Raw genomic sequence first — 19343 nt, 5'->3', positions numbered from 1 at the left:
TAATTTTAATAACTAGAATTTGTTTGCCAGACTTGAAAATTATTTTCCTTGAAAACTTGAAACTTTTGCTCTATTTTTTGTGTGTGTTCTCATTGTGTGAGAAAAGCTTAAAAGTATAGTTTGCTGGATCATTGCACCTATTCATTGGTCTGTTCTTCAGGGATTGTAGCTTCCATTGGAAACAATTTCCAATGCTTCCAATTGCTTCAATTGGAAACAATTTCCATCCCTTTGGCTCTCACAGTGACTCAACTAAATTCTTAACTATGTTTGTAGATTTTTTTTTTCATTGGATAAAATTTCTAAATAGGTCTCTTCACCCTACGTGTCAGATATTGGCCTGATTTTTGAAATCAAAGAGCATTCACGAATCCCTCTGCAATCCCAGTGAAAAGAAAATCTTATATTTTTAAAAATCAGTTGGTATACTGTATTTTGTGGCATGGATTGCAGTGAATTCCTGTAAGCATGGCTCATGGGGTTAATGAACCAAGATAACAATATGCTTTCTTCTGATTGATAGGGTCTATTTCCTGTGCAAACCAGCAAGAGTCTTACATTGTAGGATTAACTGTCAAAGTGGTATGTGTAATTAAAAAGGAAAAAAAAAAGTAAAGGTTAACTTTTTTCCAGTTGGTGTGAGTATGTATCTGAAAGAATATGTATTTCCTTGGGGGAAACTTCTGAAATGGCAGCATGGAAGAAGGCATGCAGAGTTGCACAAAAGAACACTGGATACAAACTACATTGTAGGTCAGAGCTAAGGTAAAAAAAGATATTATTTAAAGGGGAGGGGAGAAAACCTGACTTATCTACTTAACACTCTCTCTCTCGGGCTTCATCTTTGCCAATCTAGATGGACTTGCTTTTTCTGCAGACTGGTTGACTTTCTGATGAATCATCTGGTTAAATGCAGGGCTTGTGTTCTTGAGCTAATGTATTGCTATGGGAATTCTTTCTCGATAAGAATAATGCATTTATTATGCTGGCTGCTTGACAGTAATGATGTCCTTAAGTACTTGTTTTCTTGCTTTTAAGTGGTTGGGCTTTGTAAACTTTGTGCAAGACATGTTCTTGCCACTTAGAAACTTGAACCTGCTTTTTAACTAAAGATTTTCTTTGGGGAATTTTATTTATAATATCATCTTCAGTAATGTTTGGGGTGATATTTATGTTACACACTTGATGCCAGTAGTTTTGGATTCTGCTAAAGCAGTCACTGACATTTCTTGAAATGGCAAAGTCAAAACAAATCAGAGTACTACTTTTTAAAATTTTCCTTTGCTTGGGATAATCTTAATCACACTTTTGTTGAAGTCAGAAAGTCTCTCTGGAACAGTTTGATTCAAATGAAATGGCAAAACTTATCCAGGTGTTTTTAGATTTTTCACACTGGCTCAGCAGAGATGTGCTGACAGTAGTGTCAGGAAGCTTATAGTGTCAAGTTGTTTCTGTCGTGTGGATCGAGGATTTCATTCTCTAGCTTTGTCAGCATAGCTTGCTTTGGTACTAATGGTTCTGTTAGCTTCCTCACCCCTGAAAATGCAGATCTGTGTTTCCATCTCTTCCTTTTTTTCTCATTTATCCTTTTTAGTAGTAAATATACAATTAAAAATGTACATTGGATATTATTTGGGGCATCAGTGCTGTTAAAATCAACTTTCAAAATTGTAATAAGATTTCTTCTAACTTTGCCATGTCAAGTCTCATAATAGATAAGAATTAAAGGTATCTTATTCCACCAAACAGTACAGGGTTCCCAGGTGTTTTGTGCATGAAAATAGTGGTGATTATTATACAAAGCCACGGGGCTGAATTCAACACCAGTGACGCAGAGATGCAACTTTAGGAATGCTTGTACTATAGCCTATTTTACAAGCCACAAGAGAATGCGCGTACACGTTTTGGTGAGCCCCCAGAATGGCTTCGTGGGTGTTTCTTCTGCCTTTTGTTGGACAGGAAGCCCTTGAACTTACAGGGTTGTTACTTCTTACGCATTAGATCTTCAGATCATGCTGTGGTAGGAAAAGTACAACATGGCAGTATAAGGGTGTGGGCACATAAATTACTCAGAGGTAAACTGTAATAAAACTTATAGTGTGTCAGCTGCTTCCAGTCCCATTTGGCCACACTTTACCCACTTTATCTCTCTGTAAAAGTAAGGATACATATATCTCCACAAAAGAGAGGTAAGCTACACTGTACTTACTGTATTTACTGTATTTATTGCACGCTTACAACTGAGTGTACACCCCTGGAGTTTTATTTGCTACCTGTTTTCCCATGTTTTATACTGTGTGATGGACATCTCGTAGTTACTAATTCAGCTAAATTAACATAAAAATATTTATCTTTGGCTCCAGTATTTTATCTCCCACTCGTACCTCTGCAAGCCTGATAGTAGTGGCTGACTGCATATTTATTTGGTAATTCCCTCATTTGTGCCCTGTAGCACACCAAGACAGTGAGGCCCTCTTGCAGTGCAGAGGTGCAGCACTGTCTTGCTTTAGATGCCTCCAGTGCTCAAGCATCAGGTGGGATACATCTGGGTCTAATCAACTTTAATAATTCAGTCCAATTTACAAGGTGTTGTATTTTGTTCAAAGGTTACACACCTTTATATTAGGAAGTATATACCTCAGTCACCTCTACCTTTGTACTAATCAAATAACGTTAGTAGATACCTGAAGAAGAATTTGGCCGTTCCTCTGGGAGCAATCTCTGGGGGGACAGAAGCCCCAAGCAAAGGCCCTCCCTGCATGGGCAGGTCAACTGTGTTGCATTTGCAGTCGTAAGTCAGGCCACATTTGGAACACGCCAGCCTGCATTTCTGCCTGTGACCCCACGCTGTTCTGGTGCGGGGTATAACAACGGGAGCTACTGGAAAACAAAAAGTACATTATGGTAGAGTTTTTAATTGGGTGAGAGCAAAGAAAGCTAGAGCTACAGCTTCCACAGAAACCTGTGGGATGTCATGAAGCCTGCTTTCTAATGAGTTTGTATTTGTGGATGTGTTTGTTCTAGCTTCTAATAAGATGTCAGCTCAATTGAAGCTCTTCCTGTCACTGGGGCAGCATTCAAAAGGTCAGAGAGCTGTGTGGGTTCCTCTCGTTAACACAGGAGGTGTGCTGCTGTGACCTTGTCCCAGTAGGGTGTATTCTCTCAAAGGCAGTTGAAAGTAGCCAAAGAATTAAAAAGTTATTCAGCAGAGGGGATGGAGAGAGATGATGACTACACAGACACATGGTGTGATTATAAAACCTCGTTTCCATAGGAAACCAGGCTAATTATAACTATAGTGCATCAAAAGCGAATCTGTCGTATAATTCCTCAGTGGTCTATAACTTAATTCCTCCTTAGCTCAAGCAGATTTGATAGCTTTCACCTGTCCATATCTGGGAACACCAACTGCAGTCATATGACACTTGTACCCTTATGCAAGAGGCCTGATTCAGAAAATCAAGGGCTTTCCATTCTCAGCTTCATCTTTCTCCTAATTCCTCATGTGGGCAGGGGGCAAGCTGCCAGCTTGTACTACTTGGCTAGCCCCAAGATGCAGAATATTAAGGATGCACTGGCCTTATTATACATAGGCAGGCTTGAGATTGTGAGCATGCGTGGCACGTATGCAGGGGGAAGCGCTGTATATGTTGGGCAGATGGGCAGGGAGACCACAGGCACGCTCAGGGCGCAGCTCTAGTAGGTCTGGTCGCAAGGCGGGGATGAAGACATGCAGCACTCGGCGTTTGCTAAAACTGGTCCTCTTTTCCACTTTGAAATCTAGGAGCTTCCTTTGATTCTCTCTTGTAGCGTGCTCTATGTATGCATAGAGTGCACTACTGGAAATCTGTTTTTGTTGTGTCCTCTTGATATTATTCATATAATATTTATTAAGCTTTATGAACATCACCTATAGAGCACTTCTTTTTCTAGTAGCTCATTCTGAGCTGTCATTTAATAATAAGCGGTTGGCCTGTGCTTTTTAGTGTATAGTTGAAGAGATTCCTTGGAAAGTGAACAAATTTATTTTTTTAAAGAAATCATTACGGATAATTGGCTATCATTCTTTGTGAAACCAAGCAATTTTGGACTTGTGTTTTGCAAATACATTAGTCATAAAACACAAATTCTTCAGCCTTATCCACCAAGCCTTCTATCCTGACAGCAATGGCCTTGCAAACTGATCCTCTTTCTTGCTCGGATTTGCTAAATAACTGAAGGGTATGCTTAGTTTTGGTATATACATAGTACCACAAAGTAGTCTTAACAGACTAAGCCTCGACTTGTAGAAAGTAATCTCTGTCTTATGAGGGATCATTAGTAGTACCTACATGCTGAATAGCTTCTCCACTTTTGTGCAATAGATTATTTGCATATGAATCAGAATAGTCATAAAAAAGGATTTGCCTGAAAATTTTCACATGTATGTCTTGAAGGCATGAAGTCTCACTAAACCAAAAGCAGCAACAGAATAGCAACCCACTTGCTTGTAATAACACAGAAATGATTCGACATATTCATTTCAACATCAAGATAAATGCGGTGACTTGTTTTAGAGATGAAGTGTGTGCCTTGTTCCCTTCCCTTCACCTGTGTGATCAGTGTGGTTTATTTACGAATCTGCAAAGATTTCTAATCCTTTACATCCAAATGCTCCTTGACCTGCAATGCTGATACTTAAAATAGTAGATTTAGGCCCAAGTAAAGACCAGTAAAGTAAAGACTAGCAAATCCAGAGCATTGAAAATCTTCCCCCCCCCCTCCCCCCCTGCTACAAATTGTGCAGGGATATAGTAATGCTCTATTTAAAAAACAAAAACGTGAGAAGAGATTAAAGTCATTGTGAGACTGCAACTGCTTGACAACAATACATAAGGGCATTCCATGACTATAATGATAAAGGCTTTGGCCCTTCTAATTATAACAGCAAGTGTCCATTGCTATGATTTGCCCTTTACTGTAAGGAAGTATTTACGTATAAAAATGTTGTTAGTATATCATATCTGTGAAAGAACTTTACAGACTATAGTTGAACTGTAATTAATTTTAATGACTAAGAAATATGGTGCTCATCACAGATCAGCAAACAGATCACAGACAGCTGCAAATTAACAATTATGAACTTTAGAAAAAGAATTCAAAGAGTCTGCCTCTCCAAATGCGTTTTATTCATTTGTTTTGACTAGTCCTGATTAATTATTTAAAGTTCTTCAGTGGTAAAGAGACTTGGGAACATGTTGTGAAGCGTTAGAAAACGGAGATCAAACTACAGTGTTTTACTGTTAAATCATAACTGAGAAGCAGGGTAAGATGACAGAATTTTTCAAAAGGGGTTTCCTGTTTGTAGATAACTAATGTTTCATTTTGTGTCTATATTTTTATAAGTTCATAGTTTAGGAAAGGCTGCAGCTGCATTATCCTGGGAATGCAGTATTTTTTTTAAGCGGATTTACAATGTTTGTCAATTGTGAAATTTTACTGATTTTGTTAAGAAATAAAATATATTCACAGCTAATCAAAAGAAGAAGAAATCTTGTAAAATGGCTTGAAATTTTACCAAATCCTTAGGCCTTTTCTGTGAGCAGAACTCAAGTATACCGTATGAAGATGTACTACTTCTTGTGGTTGCAAAACTCAGTAGAGGTACAAATAATAGAAAATAAGGAATAAAGAGTTCGAAAATTACTTTAAAAATGTTAGTAGCATCTTCTCAAAATAAACTGTTAAGATTATGTCTTTATTTCTTTCTGTAGGCTTTTCCAGCAAATGCAGTTACAGTTTTTGTGTACTGCAGCTCCGTGACAGTGTTCTTCACGGTAATAAAGGTGATCAGTTACCGTCTGCACCTTATGTTTGATAAAGGCGAAGTAGTTCAACAAAAGATCTCAAGAAAAAATGGAAGGCAATGTAAAGATACAGAAGTCCCAAAAGGAAACACAGTTCAGCCCTCAAATCATAGGTAAGGTTTTCATTGCACGTTGCTGGTACATTCTGTAAAGTGGATGAGTTTGCATCATGGTCCTGCATAGCAGAAATTCCTATTGATTGTAGGAAAGCTCCTTACAGTTGTATGAGGAATGGCACTTTTAAAAACCCGCTTAGTGCTTTTATTTTCAGTGGCCGCAGCATGCTTGTGGTGAAGCAGGCAGAGCTGCACCTGATTCAGAGGGTGGGGCAGCAGCTGGGCACGGTGAGGGCAGTAGGAAGAGATGTGTTTGGGAGGTGCTAAAAGATCCTGGAGGAAACCTGGGAGAAGTTTTCTGGGGAAGCCTTAAATGCTTGCTCTTTCCTCTTCCTGCTGTGCTTACCTGCTGGGACAGGGAGAGGAAGTGGCGTGCACCCGCTGGCAAAGAAAATGCTTTACTATCACGACTTTGAAGGTCTGAGCTCATGTTGCCTTTGTGTGCTTATAGTAACTTCCCTCTCAGATCAAACCTAGCTGCACAAGTTGCTTTTCCCCTTTACGTTTTATTGTGACTGCCTGTGATGCTTCTGTGGTCCTGTTCATGAGGAGAGCTAGAACCGCTTTTATTTCTCAGGGGCATTTGGTAGGTATTTGCAGCCTCTCTACTTCTCAGCCAAGTACTATGTCTTTGCCGCAAATAAGCAATCAATGGCAATAAGGCTGCTTCCAGGTTGAGATGTCATTAAAGGTAAAAATAGTGTTGGGCTAAAGACTAATACTGACTTTTTCCAGATTTGTGTATATATAGAATATTGCACTGTAAACTTTTCAGAATAAATGGAGACACCTCTTGCTGGTTTTTCAAGCTTGAGTCATACAAACAAATGAAGCTGGTAAGCGGCTTCTGCTGTTCCCAAGCGTTATGACAGATATGAAAAATGCTGAAACAAGGTACATCTGATAGTGACAGCAGCATAGAAGTGTCCGAAGCTTAAACCGAGCAGGTTCATTACAACTACCAGTCGAGCTTCAACAGAGAGCTCTGTATAAAATAACTTACTCTGGGTATTTTTTAGTGCATTTGCAGTCACTACTGCTAGCTCTGTGCAAGGTAAGTAGTATCACGATTGTTTGTGTACCTCTGTGCTACTGCTCTTCTGTGTCTTTACACATGCATGTCTGTGCTATACTCCGGGCAGTGACGTTGCCGCGAGTGCCAAGGTCTGCCTACATCGAGACTCTTCTGAGGAATGCATCTGATGTGTGTCACTGACCATACAAGGTTTTTATTTTAGGTTGGGTGATGTCTTTCAGGCTCTTTAGTTCTCGCCAGCCCACAAAGCTATTTCCTATTTACAGCTGTCTGATACAGTAACTTAAGAAGCTCATCAGTTGTTCTAGGCTGGTTGAAATTTAAACAGAACCTCAGTGTTTTCCTATTCACTAGCTAATGAAATGAATGCGAACTTTCATTATCCTCCCTTTATTTTGGCTAAGAAGTAGAATCACTTAAAACTTTCATGTTAAATCACATAACTGTTCCCCTTAGGAGGTCATAGGCACAACAGTCCATTATTTAGTACTTGATCAGAAAATAAAGAACTTAGTATTTTGACTAGATGGACAGAAGTTTTTAAACAGGCCCTGGCAGTTGACAGGTTGGTTGAACAAGTTTTTGAAGCCAGCTAAGTACAAAAAAAATTGTGGAAAGGTGACTCAGACCCTCAGGTAAATAATTTTATAGCTTATATACAGCTGTAGGGTTTTAAAAATAAGGGGTTTTTTGGGAAAAACCAACCTCACAAACAAAAAAGCTCAAACCCACAGTTTTTGATATTTCACTGTAGTGTCGATTTTTTTAACTGAATTTTTATTGTATTGCACCCAAGAAAGAGAACATGTGTTGGTTCTCATTAGTAAACCTTGTCCAAAAGTACTTATATCCATGGAAAAGCTAGTAGAAAATACGTGTAAAAAGAGTTAGTAGATGGTTGAATGCATCCACAAAGGAAGTGACAAGTTGCCTATAACACACAAAATTAGTAATGGATATATGTTTGCCTTGGCTAAAACCAGAGAAACAATTTTATTTTGTGGTCTAATGATTATATTAATACACATTATGTATTGCATTTCAAACAGTTGTTTGATGGGAGGTTTGTAAATAAATGGGCAGTTAGGTAAGCAGTATGTACACAAGGGTACAGTCAAAGGACATAAAAAGCAAAAATTGTGAAAGGAGTAGCATTTGACTGTTATACGTCTAATGAGAAACCCCAAACAGCCTTTTGTGCCAGTAAATCCATATGTGTGTCAGGCAGGACAAATGACATTTATATACACATAGAGAGTTTGAAGAGATGTCATTGTATTTCTCATAGCAATGCTCTACTTCCTACGACACCAGAATGATTTTATATGGAGGGATTTTTATTTATTTATTTTTAGCAGGTTGTCTTGAAGAGGAAGGAGGTGCAAAAAGGGGTTACAGTATTTTTCAGCCCTGTGCTTTTAGCATTGGAGGGGAAAAAATATGCTGTCACTTCATTGTGCTGTGCTGCCACTTCCTATTGTGTTGTTATTCCTCTGCTTCTTCCCAAAACTCACTATGATGCTCTGTGGTAAGAAGCATTGCTTTATTTTTTTATTTGCTTCCTTTTCAGCAATAACACCAGGGATAATGGTGTCATTGGTGAGACCAACCAAAATGACTCTACCCAAACAATTCACGACAGTTCAAGGGTACAGGCTGTGCACTCGCAGAACTCACCTGGAGTAATGGTTAGTATGTGGTTTTCTGTAATAGTATCTTCACTTCATGCAGTACACAGCTTAGCACGCAGAGTTTTGCGTTGTCAGGTAGTGATCACTTGAAGCACAGGTCTGCCCTGAGGAGGAAGGGTCATTCTGTGGATCTACTAGCTATACCACTGCTCTCGGTCAGCCTTGTCCTAAAGGTTTGGGTTTGCAAAGCTGAAGCTGGTATACCTAATTCTGCACTTCTTAGGAGGGGTCTGTCTGCTCTACAGATACCAAATGGCCTTTATAAATCTTGCCAAGAGCAACTCATTTTCGTGGCTGCTTTGAGAGAAGGGAGAGGCTAATGCAGTCAGAGCAGGCTCTCACTGCCTCGGAAGGGATCTGCTCCTGTAGCATTAAATAATTTGGTTTTGTGTAGCTAGTCTTATGCTTATAAAATGAACCCAACACATCTTTTGACTATTTAAAAAAAGCATTAAAAAATTATTTAAATCTAGGAGATGTCTACATGAGGTTAAAAATATATGTATGTGCGTTCCATGTCATTGGTCATGCTTTCTAAATCAGTCATGTATGAAGTGATGAAGGGGATGTATGTAGGTGTTATTATTAAAGAAAAAAATAGGAAACACCCATGAGAAGGTGGAAGAGTTAAGTATCCAAAGATTAAGAAACAGAATGAACACTGTCGGTGTAATCTTAAGCTACTCCCCATGTATACTGTGATTAAAATCTTTAATTATGTGATCCCATGCTATTTTTTCTACAGGACTCCTGCCTCAGTCAGTGCAGAGGATGGTTAGTGATCTCTGAATAAGTAGCTATTTGATACTTCATTCTGTTTTCATATCCCTCCACCCCCACCCCGTGTCCTTATTTACTGCAAACTGTTCAAATCCTGGTCTGAATCGGAACTATTTCCTCATTTCCTGGAGTGTTTTTACCTTTTTGTAGCATCTGTATGATTCACAGACATTAATAGTTTTCTTTTATAAGGTAAAATATTTTTCACCTTGTTTCTGTCCTAGTCCCCAGTATTCTGGTATTTGTCCATTCTGTAAACCCATTTCTTCTTGGGATCTTGTCAAAGTCTCCCACTTCCAAATATGTAGGTTGGGTCTTGTCAAACCTACTCTCCTGTTCTTGCTGCCAGGATACCACCGTGAAATTTTAGGAGATAATTATTATTTCCTCTTGGTTTTGGTGCCTGTCAGCCAGAAGAGAGCCACATTAATTTTTTCCAATAACTTTTTTCTAGTTATGCACTCAGGCTGTTGAATTTAGACTCTTGAAGTATTCTTCTTGAGTATTGTGTTTAGTTTTGAGCTCCCCAGTGAGTTCCCACAGACACTGACCTGCTGATGAGAATCCAGCAGAAGCCACCAAGGCGATTGAAGAAGGAGGTACACGGTGTATGAGGACAGGCAGATGGGATGTTTTAGCCTTTGTAAGGCTAAAATATTTTTTAAGACTAGAAGAAGATCTTACTGCTGTCTTCAGCCTCCTATAGAAAGATATAGAGAAGACTGAGCACACTCTTCTCAGAACTGCCCACTGACAGGATAAGAGACGGTGGCTGCAACTTGCAGCCATGCAAAATACAATTAGGTCAATAGGATTTAAAGATTGTGTGTGTGTGTGTGTGTGTTTTTTTTGGGTGGGGTGTCGTGTCTGTGTCCCCTCCACGCCCCTCACCCCCCCAAGAGGGTGGTCAAATACTGGAAGAGGTTGTGAAATCTCCGTCTTTGGAGACAGTCAAAGCTCTGCTGGAGATGGCCCTGAGCAACCTGCTCTAACTGTACCTGCTTTGAGTGTGTGTGTATGGTGGAGGGGATTTGGACTAAATGACCTCCAAAGCTTCCTTGCAATCTAAATGATTCTATGATAATTTAATGGCTCTGTCCTCTAGTTTTCTATTCAGAAATTGTTACCAAGTACTGGAGAACAAACTTCACATTTTAGTACTTTGGAAACACATAGCGGGAAAAGTGGAACAGGTGAACACATTATATTCCTTAAGGATTAAAAACCAAAAATCCAGATTAGGCACTGCAAAATGTTTTTTAAAAAAAATCTTAGATTTTTTTTTTCTGCCTCCCCAAACATCACACACAATTGCAATGATGCAATTTGGAGCATGACTGTTCTATAACCATCTCCCTCACCCACCCCTTGCATTTTGTGCAAGGTACGTGTCCAAATTTCAGTTATGTTAAGCAACTTTACCAATGCTGTAATTAACCTTTGATTATGTAGCTGTTGCATTGATAGATTTTTTTCAACAGAGTTTCATAAATGCCCACACTAATTTTGTGTATTTCTTTTTCTTTTTAGGAGCTGCCAACACGAGAAACTATTGAAGATCTCAGAGGTATCTTAAAGGTTTTATAAATCTCTTTAAACCTTTGTTTAATCATTGCTTGCCACAGAAAAAAATGGCACAGAGGATCCCATGGCAGGTTTTGTTGTGCCTCATGTTAGGAGCTGAATGGAAAAGCTTGAGAGAACAAAATCTCAAGGGGATTCTAATAGACTAAGCTTTCTCAGCTGTCAGCCAAGCTGTTTAGGATGCAGCCTTTTGGTGAGGAAGCAAGTAGCTCTCCCATTTTGACACGGGGAGATGAAAGCCTTCCCCGCACATTCTTGGGAAGCTCTGTGCCTCTGGAAAGCATTAAACCAGGAAGCCAATGCTCAGATCGCATCTTAAAGCCCTTAAACATCTTCTGACTGTGGAGTCCTGTTGTGATTGTTGACCTTGAGCTCGGTAGTGTACACTCCAGCACACCTTGCTTCGCCTACAGTTCCAGTGCTTGAGATGTCTCAATATATTTCAGTTTATCTTCTTTTTGTTGAGGTTGATTTCCATATCCTATGGGACCGTTTAGGAATTGCACAAAGTGATGTAACAAACTTCTGCTGCACTGCAGTTGTAACAAACTTCTGCTCTCCCTAAGTGGGGATAATTCTGTAAAACATTTTAGTTTTGATATTAGCTGGTTGTTGAGCTATTTTGACTATTTAAATTAAATAGACATGCTGCTACACCTGTCTTGACCTGGAAGGATTCCAGCTTGCATTTATAGTATTTCACATGTAGCTAACAAAAAAGATCCTTTCTTAGGAACTGTTTTAATCAGCTACATCATCTGTGCTTCCTTTGCTCTGCTCTGGATCAGATTTTGCTAGCTAAAGATCATACTTCAATAATGTGCAGTGTTCATGTTTGTAAGACCTAACCCTCATATGCTTTTTATCAGGTGTTACGGTATTAGAAGACCAGGCTGCACCACCAGTTTCATCTACCTCACCCTGTATCAAAGCAGTTTCTACAGTCTCTGCTTCAGGTGCCACCACATCAGCAATAGTGACAAAACCAGCTGCTATGGCAACATTTTCTGGTAATGGAATAAATGAAAAAGGAGGGAACAGACAGGCATGTGAACAGCATGGATCCCAAGATATTCTTGTGGACAGAGATGTAGCTAAAAACTTCTCCAATATTTCTTCATCACAAGGTGATATTTTAAGGACTGGAGTTTCTTCAGAGCCATGGGACAGTGAAAATTCAGTTATTTCAGACCATCTGAGTAATCCTAAAAGCTACAAGAGAGAGAAATTGCCAGATGGGTCATCACAGACAGGCTTTACCACTAACTGCCCACAGTGCAATGCCATTGCAACCAAAGATCCCGAGCATGTGGAAAGTTCTTGCAATGCCGGTAATACCCACGAGGACCTTGATTGCTCGGACAGTGAGACTGCTGTTGCAGTTGTGGACAACTCTCTTCCTGGAGACCAGCTATGTGAGCCCATTAAAATTGTCATCACAATGAGTACTACACCAAACACCACCCTCAGTGACCTGGCTGGCTCTGCCCACCTAAAGGCTTTGGGAACTGAGAGAATGAGCTCAGCCCTTGAGTCTGGTATAGTTACAGCAGGTTGGCCAATTCAGCAAACTAATGAACAGCTCAGAATCCCCGTTATCACTTTTGACTTGTCTGATGACAGTAAAGGTAAGGCTTGCCCAGAAGTTAGTGAAAGTGAAAGAACTCCAGAAATTTTAAAGGCAGAGCTGTCATCCAACCAATGCTCGGGCTATGAATCGGGTGATGCAGTGAAGGAACACAGCAACCCAGCAAATACTCCTTGTTCAGATCCAAATCAGGAGAATGCTTCTGAAAATGTGCAGACTGTGGATTTAACTTCTAAGGAAGACCTGCAGAACCTAGACCCGCAGTCCTGTAGAACTGCTCATGAAAAGAGGCATATGCGGGTGCTGAGCGTAGACAGTGGGACAGATGTGCTTTTAAGTAAGAATTTCATGGAGGTATCTGACAAAGAAAAGACCTTACCAACTTCTAAATCAGATCTAGAAGCTAAAGAAGGACAGGTGCCCAATGAATCTAACTTTCTAGAATTTGTCTCCCTCCTGGAGTCCATTAATACATCAAAGATGAAGGCATCTAATCAATCCACTGTCAAAATGGAGACAACAAAGGAAAATGGGCTTGTTGGAGGTATGATGCATGGTTTACAACTCTTTTGGAATACAGAAGTTGCGACTAGTTACATTATTTATAGCAGCTTAGCCTGAGATCTGCAGTAGGGCAAATTCCCAGAGGAGAACTGGTTTTGCTAATAGGGCCAGGGAAGGGCTGGGCTTGGTGGGACAAGGTGATTTAGTGAAAGTGTGATAGTGTCTGCTCTAGTTCTTTGAATATTTTTATTTTCTTAAAGATTTTCCTTTGGAAAACCTAATGCTAACCTCAGTAGGTGTCTGGTATGTATCTTGTATTCTGTATTGGAATAGCATGCATGTGGCAGGCCTGGATTGTTGGAATACCAAAAATATCTTGCTATAGCTATACACATTTTTGTATTGCACCTGCCCTTGCCCATCTTACCAGGTGCACGTAGAAGAGTTGTCTGTGTGTGCCTGTAAGTATGTAGAAAGCTGGAATTGTCACCGGTGATGGTTCAACTTTTAGCTAACGTGTGCACACACACATATTCCTAAACTTCCTGCACAGTTGTGGGTTGGTTTATAATTAAAAACAAAAATTGAAAAAATCATGTATTTGTTCTCAATAGGTAAGAGGTTTGATTTTTAGTTGCTTAAAACTAAAATATTTGGGTTTTAAGGAGGAAAGTTTGGTGGTTTTCAGTGAAAGGACCCAGTATTTGAATGAAAAATAGTAGTTTTAATGAAAAATGCAAGTTCCCATTTAATCAAAAGGGCTTTTGTTTAAAACAAAAAAACCCTCAATCAGCTAATTTTAAAACGTATATGCAATCCAATTTATAGCTCTTCTATAGAAATATCTGGTTTTAATTAGCATTCTTATTGCTGTCACCTAACTCTGTGACCCCTTTCTGTTAGGAAGGAATATTGTTTGTAGTGTCTTTAGCAGCTCTCTAGGCAAAGCTAGCAGGACTCTTTTGTGAGGATGTGACATACGGTGCAGTGAAGGCAGGTGCAGTCCCAGGGTCCTTGCCAAGTGATTGGTGCAGTCGGTTTAGAACATCTGGGCCAAAGTGAAATAAGACAGCCCGTATCTTCCCCTTCTCCAAAATGTTTGGTTTACCTTAGATCCTATAATAAGCTGTTCTAAGACAGCCTAAGAGGATGCAATCTCAATACTGCTTTTGCATGGAAGGTAAGAAACTTAATGGTGCTCAGCAGAACAGCTTGGCGCTCCTGTTTTACACTGGTATCCCGGTCCATAGATGGGCTCTGCTTTGGGAGCGTCTCTGCTCCCCTGGCTCGTTCCCACAAGAACCTTCCATTACATGAAAAACGCAGAGCTGATTTCTGGGTTTGTCAGCTTTTTTAAAACAAATGTGTAATTCATATTTTTATCTTGTTTAAAAAAAAATAGTTTTATTTTCTCAGTGTGTCATCTACCTGTAGATTCTGTTTACCTTCCACTCTGCCTTTCCTAACTCTTTCCTCTTATCTGTCCTATCAGTTACATTAGACCCATATCTCATTCCATCGTTCACTTGTGTCCTTTTTTCCTTCCACTTTGTATTTCTAATTCTGTGCCTTCTCTTCCCCTATTCATCCTTTCTCAGTTTAGCCACTCCACATCCCTCCTGTGCAACCTCCTTATTTGCCTTCCTCTTCATACTGCTTCTCTCTTGTCTTTCCCTCTGTTCTTCCTAGCCATCCACGCTGTTGCTTTCCTAACCTTTTCCACTCTCTTGAGCTCGCCTAAAGCTGTTGCCTCCCCACAGCTTGCATTCACTTCTCCTGTACTTGCCCTCCTCTCCATTCCCTAGTCAAATTTTGCTCCTCCTAAGCCTGGTGCCTCTCTTCTGGTCTATCTTACCCATCTCTCCTGCCTTCTCAGCCTGTTTGTTCTGCAGAGCAGTTTCTGTCCTGCTCTATCGAGTTTATCAGCCTGCCCGGCTGGCTCCAGTCCATACTCCCTGGTTTCCTAAGACATGTGCTGAGCAAGCCCTGCTTTTCACCGGAGCCTGCTCAGCTGATCCCCTGCGGAGCCCAGTGAGCCCCGCCGGTCCCCGGGGTGCAGGGGGTCGGGTGCAGGGTCACCTCCCTGTGCAGCAGCACGCAACAAAACGAGGGTCGCGGCAAGCGGATTGCGATCTTTGCTACTCCTCAGCCGTAACAAGGAGTATTTACACAATAATTTGACTTCTGTGTGATGTGACTTAGCTGGAAAAGAGAAAAGATAAAAATTTCAAAGGTAAATTAAAAAAAAAAATTGCAGCTAATCTGCAAAGGAGTTTCGGACATGTACCCTCGGATAACATGAAGGGGGACGATTGCTGCGTAAAAGAAAGCAATGGGTGATCAGAAGAAACCAGACTCAGATGCCACAGTGACAAAAAAACCCAACAAACCAGAACTTTATTAATGTGTGTGTAGTTATTGTGCTTTAGATCTGGCAAATGATGTTCTTACTGGAATCCAAGATCCTGAGGAAACAGGAGGATTCCGCTTTTTCTTTGAACCAAGCTGTTACTTGAAGCGACCTGAACTGAATTTCCTACTTCCCTATTTTCTTAAGTCTGTATGTTTGTGAGATGGTGAAGTCGAGCTGCGTATGTGTATAATTAAGCAGCCCTGCTCGTTTCCGGCATGGGCCCAGCAAGTGTCACTCTGGGAATGGAGCGGGGCCGGGAAGGAGCGGGGATGGAGCGGGGATGGCGGCTGTGGCTCCTGTCACTGCGAGGTCTCCTGCATCTTGCACTGGCGCTGTGGGAAAAAGGAGATTAAATCTGAACTCTTTAAGCTAGGGAGAGATAGTTCAAAGGCAGTTATTTTTAAGAGCAAGTAGGCTTTGTTTTCCAGCCTAGTCAGAACGTGCTGTTTGCTAAAATAAATTACCGTCATTACTGGCAGCTTCCCCACAGTAAGGCTGGATTTTAGGAATGAGAAAGCCTCTAATTTGTTTACAGCCTTGCAATTACAAATATGCTTTAACAAAATAGCATCTGAGAACAGATCTGAATAAACATTATTCCCACATTAAAGTGGTTGTTCAAAAAAAAAAAGTGTGTGTGTGTGGAATACAGAGCAAGTCAAGCTATGCACCAGTTGTTTTGAGGGAGGAGGTTGGTTGTGTTTGTTTTTTGTTCTTTTAACCTTGCAAACCGCCTAATTGGCAAAAGCCTAGTAATAGATGCCTGGTCCAAATGAGCATGAAATGCACCCCACAAAGGTGTTTATTAGGCAACGTGAGAAACTTGGCAAATTCCTGGAAAGCTGGATGTTCAGAGCTGTGGGTAAGAAAGCTGACATTTTGCCTAATTTGGAGAAGGCAGGGAAATGTACTCATCGGAACAGTCTTGTGAGTGAGTCAAAGTCATAGATGGGTCTTTGTTACGGGTGCTCCCCCACAGAACTTGTGAGTTCTGTGGAAACAGAAGACATATCGTCCTGACCATGTAAGCCTTCGCCAATAGACACCTCAGTAAAATGCAGTACAAGAAAATTAAAGCCTTCCTTTATGCTCCCAAGGATGCCAGATTTCATGTATTAAAATACAGCACATAAAAAAGCTGCCTAAGAGCTGTTCTGCTGCCACTCCACCTCTTCTAGATCGTGAGAGAGTACCACTGACACTGTTGCTAAAAATTACTTTCAAGCCAGTGTCCTTTCAGTTTTGAATCAAACTTGCACCACCCACGTAATGAACGCTTGTTGAAGGGCAACTGCAAATTTTCTTTAGTCTTTGAGAAGCATGAGGAAAGCCAGGTTTATTGGCTGCTTTGGGTCCCTCTGACATGTCTGGAGCTGAGTATGATGCACAACTGCTCTGACTTATGCAGTATAAAAACCTCATGTATGTCCCCTGTGGCACAGCTGGCTTGCAATCTAGGACAGGCCATGTTATCACCCAGGGAGCAAAGCCTGCCATAGGAGCGGTGGGGACCAGCACGGGAGAACTTAAACCAGGACTGTGTGGCCTGAATTTAGATGTTTTGCAGGCTCTTTTTAGAAAAGGTACTAATCATTCTGGGCAGTGCACAAACCACAGCCTCAAGTGAATTCTTCTGGATCCCAAGCAATTACCCTTCTCCTATAAAAAACTAAAACGTACTCCTGTGGATATTTTCAGACACCTCAGTTTTTTTCCCTGCATGTGAGAAAGAGGGCTATCACCTGCCATATAATCATGGGGAAGAGGGATCTTGTGCATTGAGTCACCAGCCCAAATGACAGCTGTGGAGGGAGGCGACAGCAGGGGAGTCTGCTGGTAGCAGGTAGCACCTAGGACACAAAGCCCTGCCAGGTGCTCCCTGTTCTCTCGGAGCAGCTGTGTGCCATCCCTGACTCGCGTGTCAGAGAGGGACCATGTGGCATTTGATGCCCGTCTTTGGATGGGGAGGAAATAGGGTGCAGAACTCAGTGCTCTAAAGCTGATACTCGACATGTAAGGCTTGATGGGTTGAGATTTTAAAATTTCAGTCTTTAAATCAAAGAGGTAATAGTATCTTTGATGACGAGGCTGGCACCTGTAAAGAAACTATGAGGTTATTTCGGAGGTCTGTATTCTGACATAATTGTTAGGGATCATGATTAGACTATTTACCTGAGACTTCAAAAACCTTGATTTTATTCCCAGCTCTGCTGCTGGTCTAGGAGATTGTTTTGAGCAAGTCATTTCCGTGCTTAAGTCTCCCTGTCCTGTAACAGGTACAGTGAGTGTCGCTGGTTTTTCCCTGTCGCTTCAGGATTAATGTGGTAATCCTGATTAATGGATAATCCCATGTGCTTCTTCAGTGCCCATGTTGAACTTCTATAGCAATTCTTTGACTGTGTCAGGTTCCCTGGGCACTCCTGTTGTTTGGTGGGTGACCAGCTTTAATGCCAAGATTTTTCTTTTAATGTATTTGTGGCATAATAAGCATATTTGGGTTGAGAATAAAGTACATAAGCTAGATGTTTCTGCTAAAGCAGTTGGTGAAGAAAGGGTTGGGAATGTCCTTAGGATATATTCTCCAGAGATATGAATAGGATGGTTCACAATTTGTAGAGCTTTTGTTTCATGCTGTTGCTAACAAGAGCATAGAGTGATTTGAAATCAATTATCTCTACGGCCGCATGGGCAACAAATATATTTTGAAGTGAAACTTTCTATTTTGGAGTGTAGTGTTGTGGAATGAAGTCGATTCTGTAGCAGAGCAATTAATGAACAGAAGAGACTCAGGCTAAATTAGCTTAATTCTGCTTGACCAGATTTCAAACCAGATGGCATTTGAAATTATGACAACAGTGACATTTTAACTTACAGGAGTGAGTTGTGGAGATTGGGATAGGCATATACAAGTAAAAGACAAGGAGAAACGTCTGGGAGACTCTGGAGAGAGGGCACAAAAATAGTAAAAATATTTTGGAGAAAAGTTACAGAGCAATAAAACTTCACTCTAATTACCTAATAATAAGGCAACTTTAAAGTTGAGATACGCTGACAGTTGGTTATCGCAATTACTATATGTACAAAGGCTACTCCATTTCAACTATAAAACTGTTTTTTCAGCCTCCTCCCAATGTGGACCAAAGACCTGTCTCAAAGGTGATTTGGGATACCTAAAATCTGTTCCACAAATGAAAAAGTTACATGGCAAAGGTGATTTTGGTAGTGTAACTGCATTTAAATTAGGAGCTCATTTGTCAGTGTTGGGATGTTACGTTTCTAAGTAACGTTGCTATGCTGTTACAACTCTTTAGTGCAGATAAAAATGTTTACCAGAAGTATCTTATACCCATATAGGACATACAAGAAATGTTTATCTTAGTAAGGATTTTACCAGGATAACTAAAGGATGTATCTTGTGCTCAACCAAAATACGAAAGTGGTGTACAGACCAAAATCTGGTTGTTTGTGCAGGACTCTTCTGAATCACCCTTCCCCAAGCCTGACTTAGCCATGAATCCTGATAGTTATGCCTCACGTATGAGTCGTGGCATATAATTTCCAGATAAATTATGAAGTTACTTGCAGAAGCTGGGTCTGAGCTTGGGGCTTCTGCAAGCCCAGCTGTGTGTACGCCAGAGATGTGTGGAGTGGTGGCTTGGGGTAAGTGGCTCTGGAAGGAGGCCACAGGGAAGGTGCAGGTACACTGCCATGTTGTGCTTTTTACTCTTCTCTTGCTCTTGGAGAGGGTTTTTCCCAGTAACTTGAGCTTTGCCAGCACAATTTCC

General features: G+C 40.7%; 1 protein-coding gene across 5 annotated transcripts in view; it reads left to right on the top strand.

Annotated features, from left to right (window-relative positions):
• Positions 1 to 19343, top strand: part of PCNX2 (pecanex 2) — a 162838-nt gene that overhangs the window by 728 nt on the left and 142767 nt on the right. For 4 of the 5 annotated variants that reach the window (XR_012041579.1, XR_012041578.1, XR_012041577.1 and 1 more), the window contains exons 2-5: positions 5754 to 5959; positions 8569 to 8686; positions 11000 to 11036; positions 11923 to 13185. Coding sequence is in view for 1 of the 5 variants with exons in the window: in XM_072856348.1 (XP_072712449.1) it covers positions 5754 to 5959; positions 8569 to 8686; positions 11000 to 11036; positions 11923 to 13185 (1624 nt within the window). In the remaining 4 variants the exon portion in view is untranslated. Of the gene's footprint in view, positions 1 to 681; positions 766 to 5753; positions 5960 to 8568; positions 8687 to 10999; positions 11037 to 11922; positions 13186 to 19343 lie in introns of those variants that run through there. The other variant, XR_012041580.1, reaches the window with a different exon arrangement.

Source organism: Ciconia boyciana, chromosome 3 (genome assembly GCF_034638445.1).
Source record: "Ciconia boyciana chromosome 3, ASM3463844v1, whole genome shotgun sequence".
In the NCBI taxonomy this organism is placed as follows: Eukaryota; Metazoa; Chordata; class Aves; order Ciconiiformes; family Ciconiidae; genus Ciconia; species Ciconia boyciana.
The sequence above is the reverse complement of the archived record's forward strand: the minus strand, read 5'-3'. Positions and strand labels throughout refer to the sequence as shown.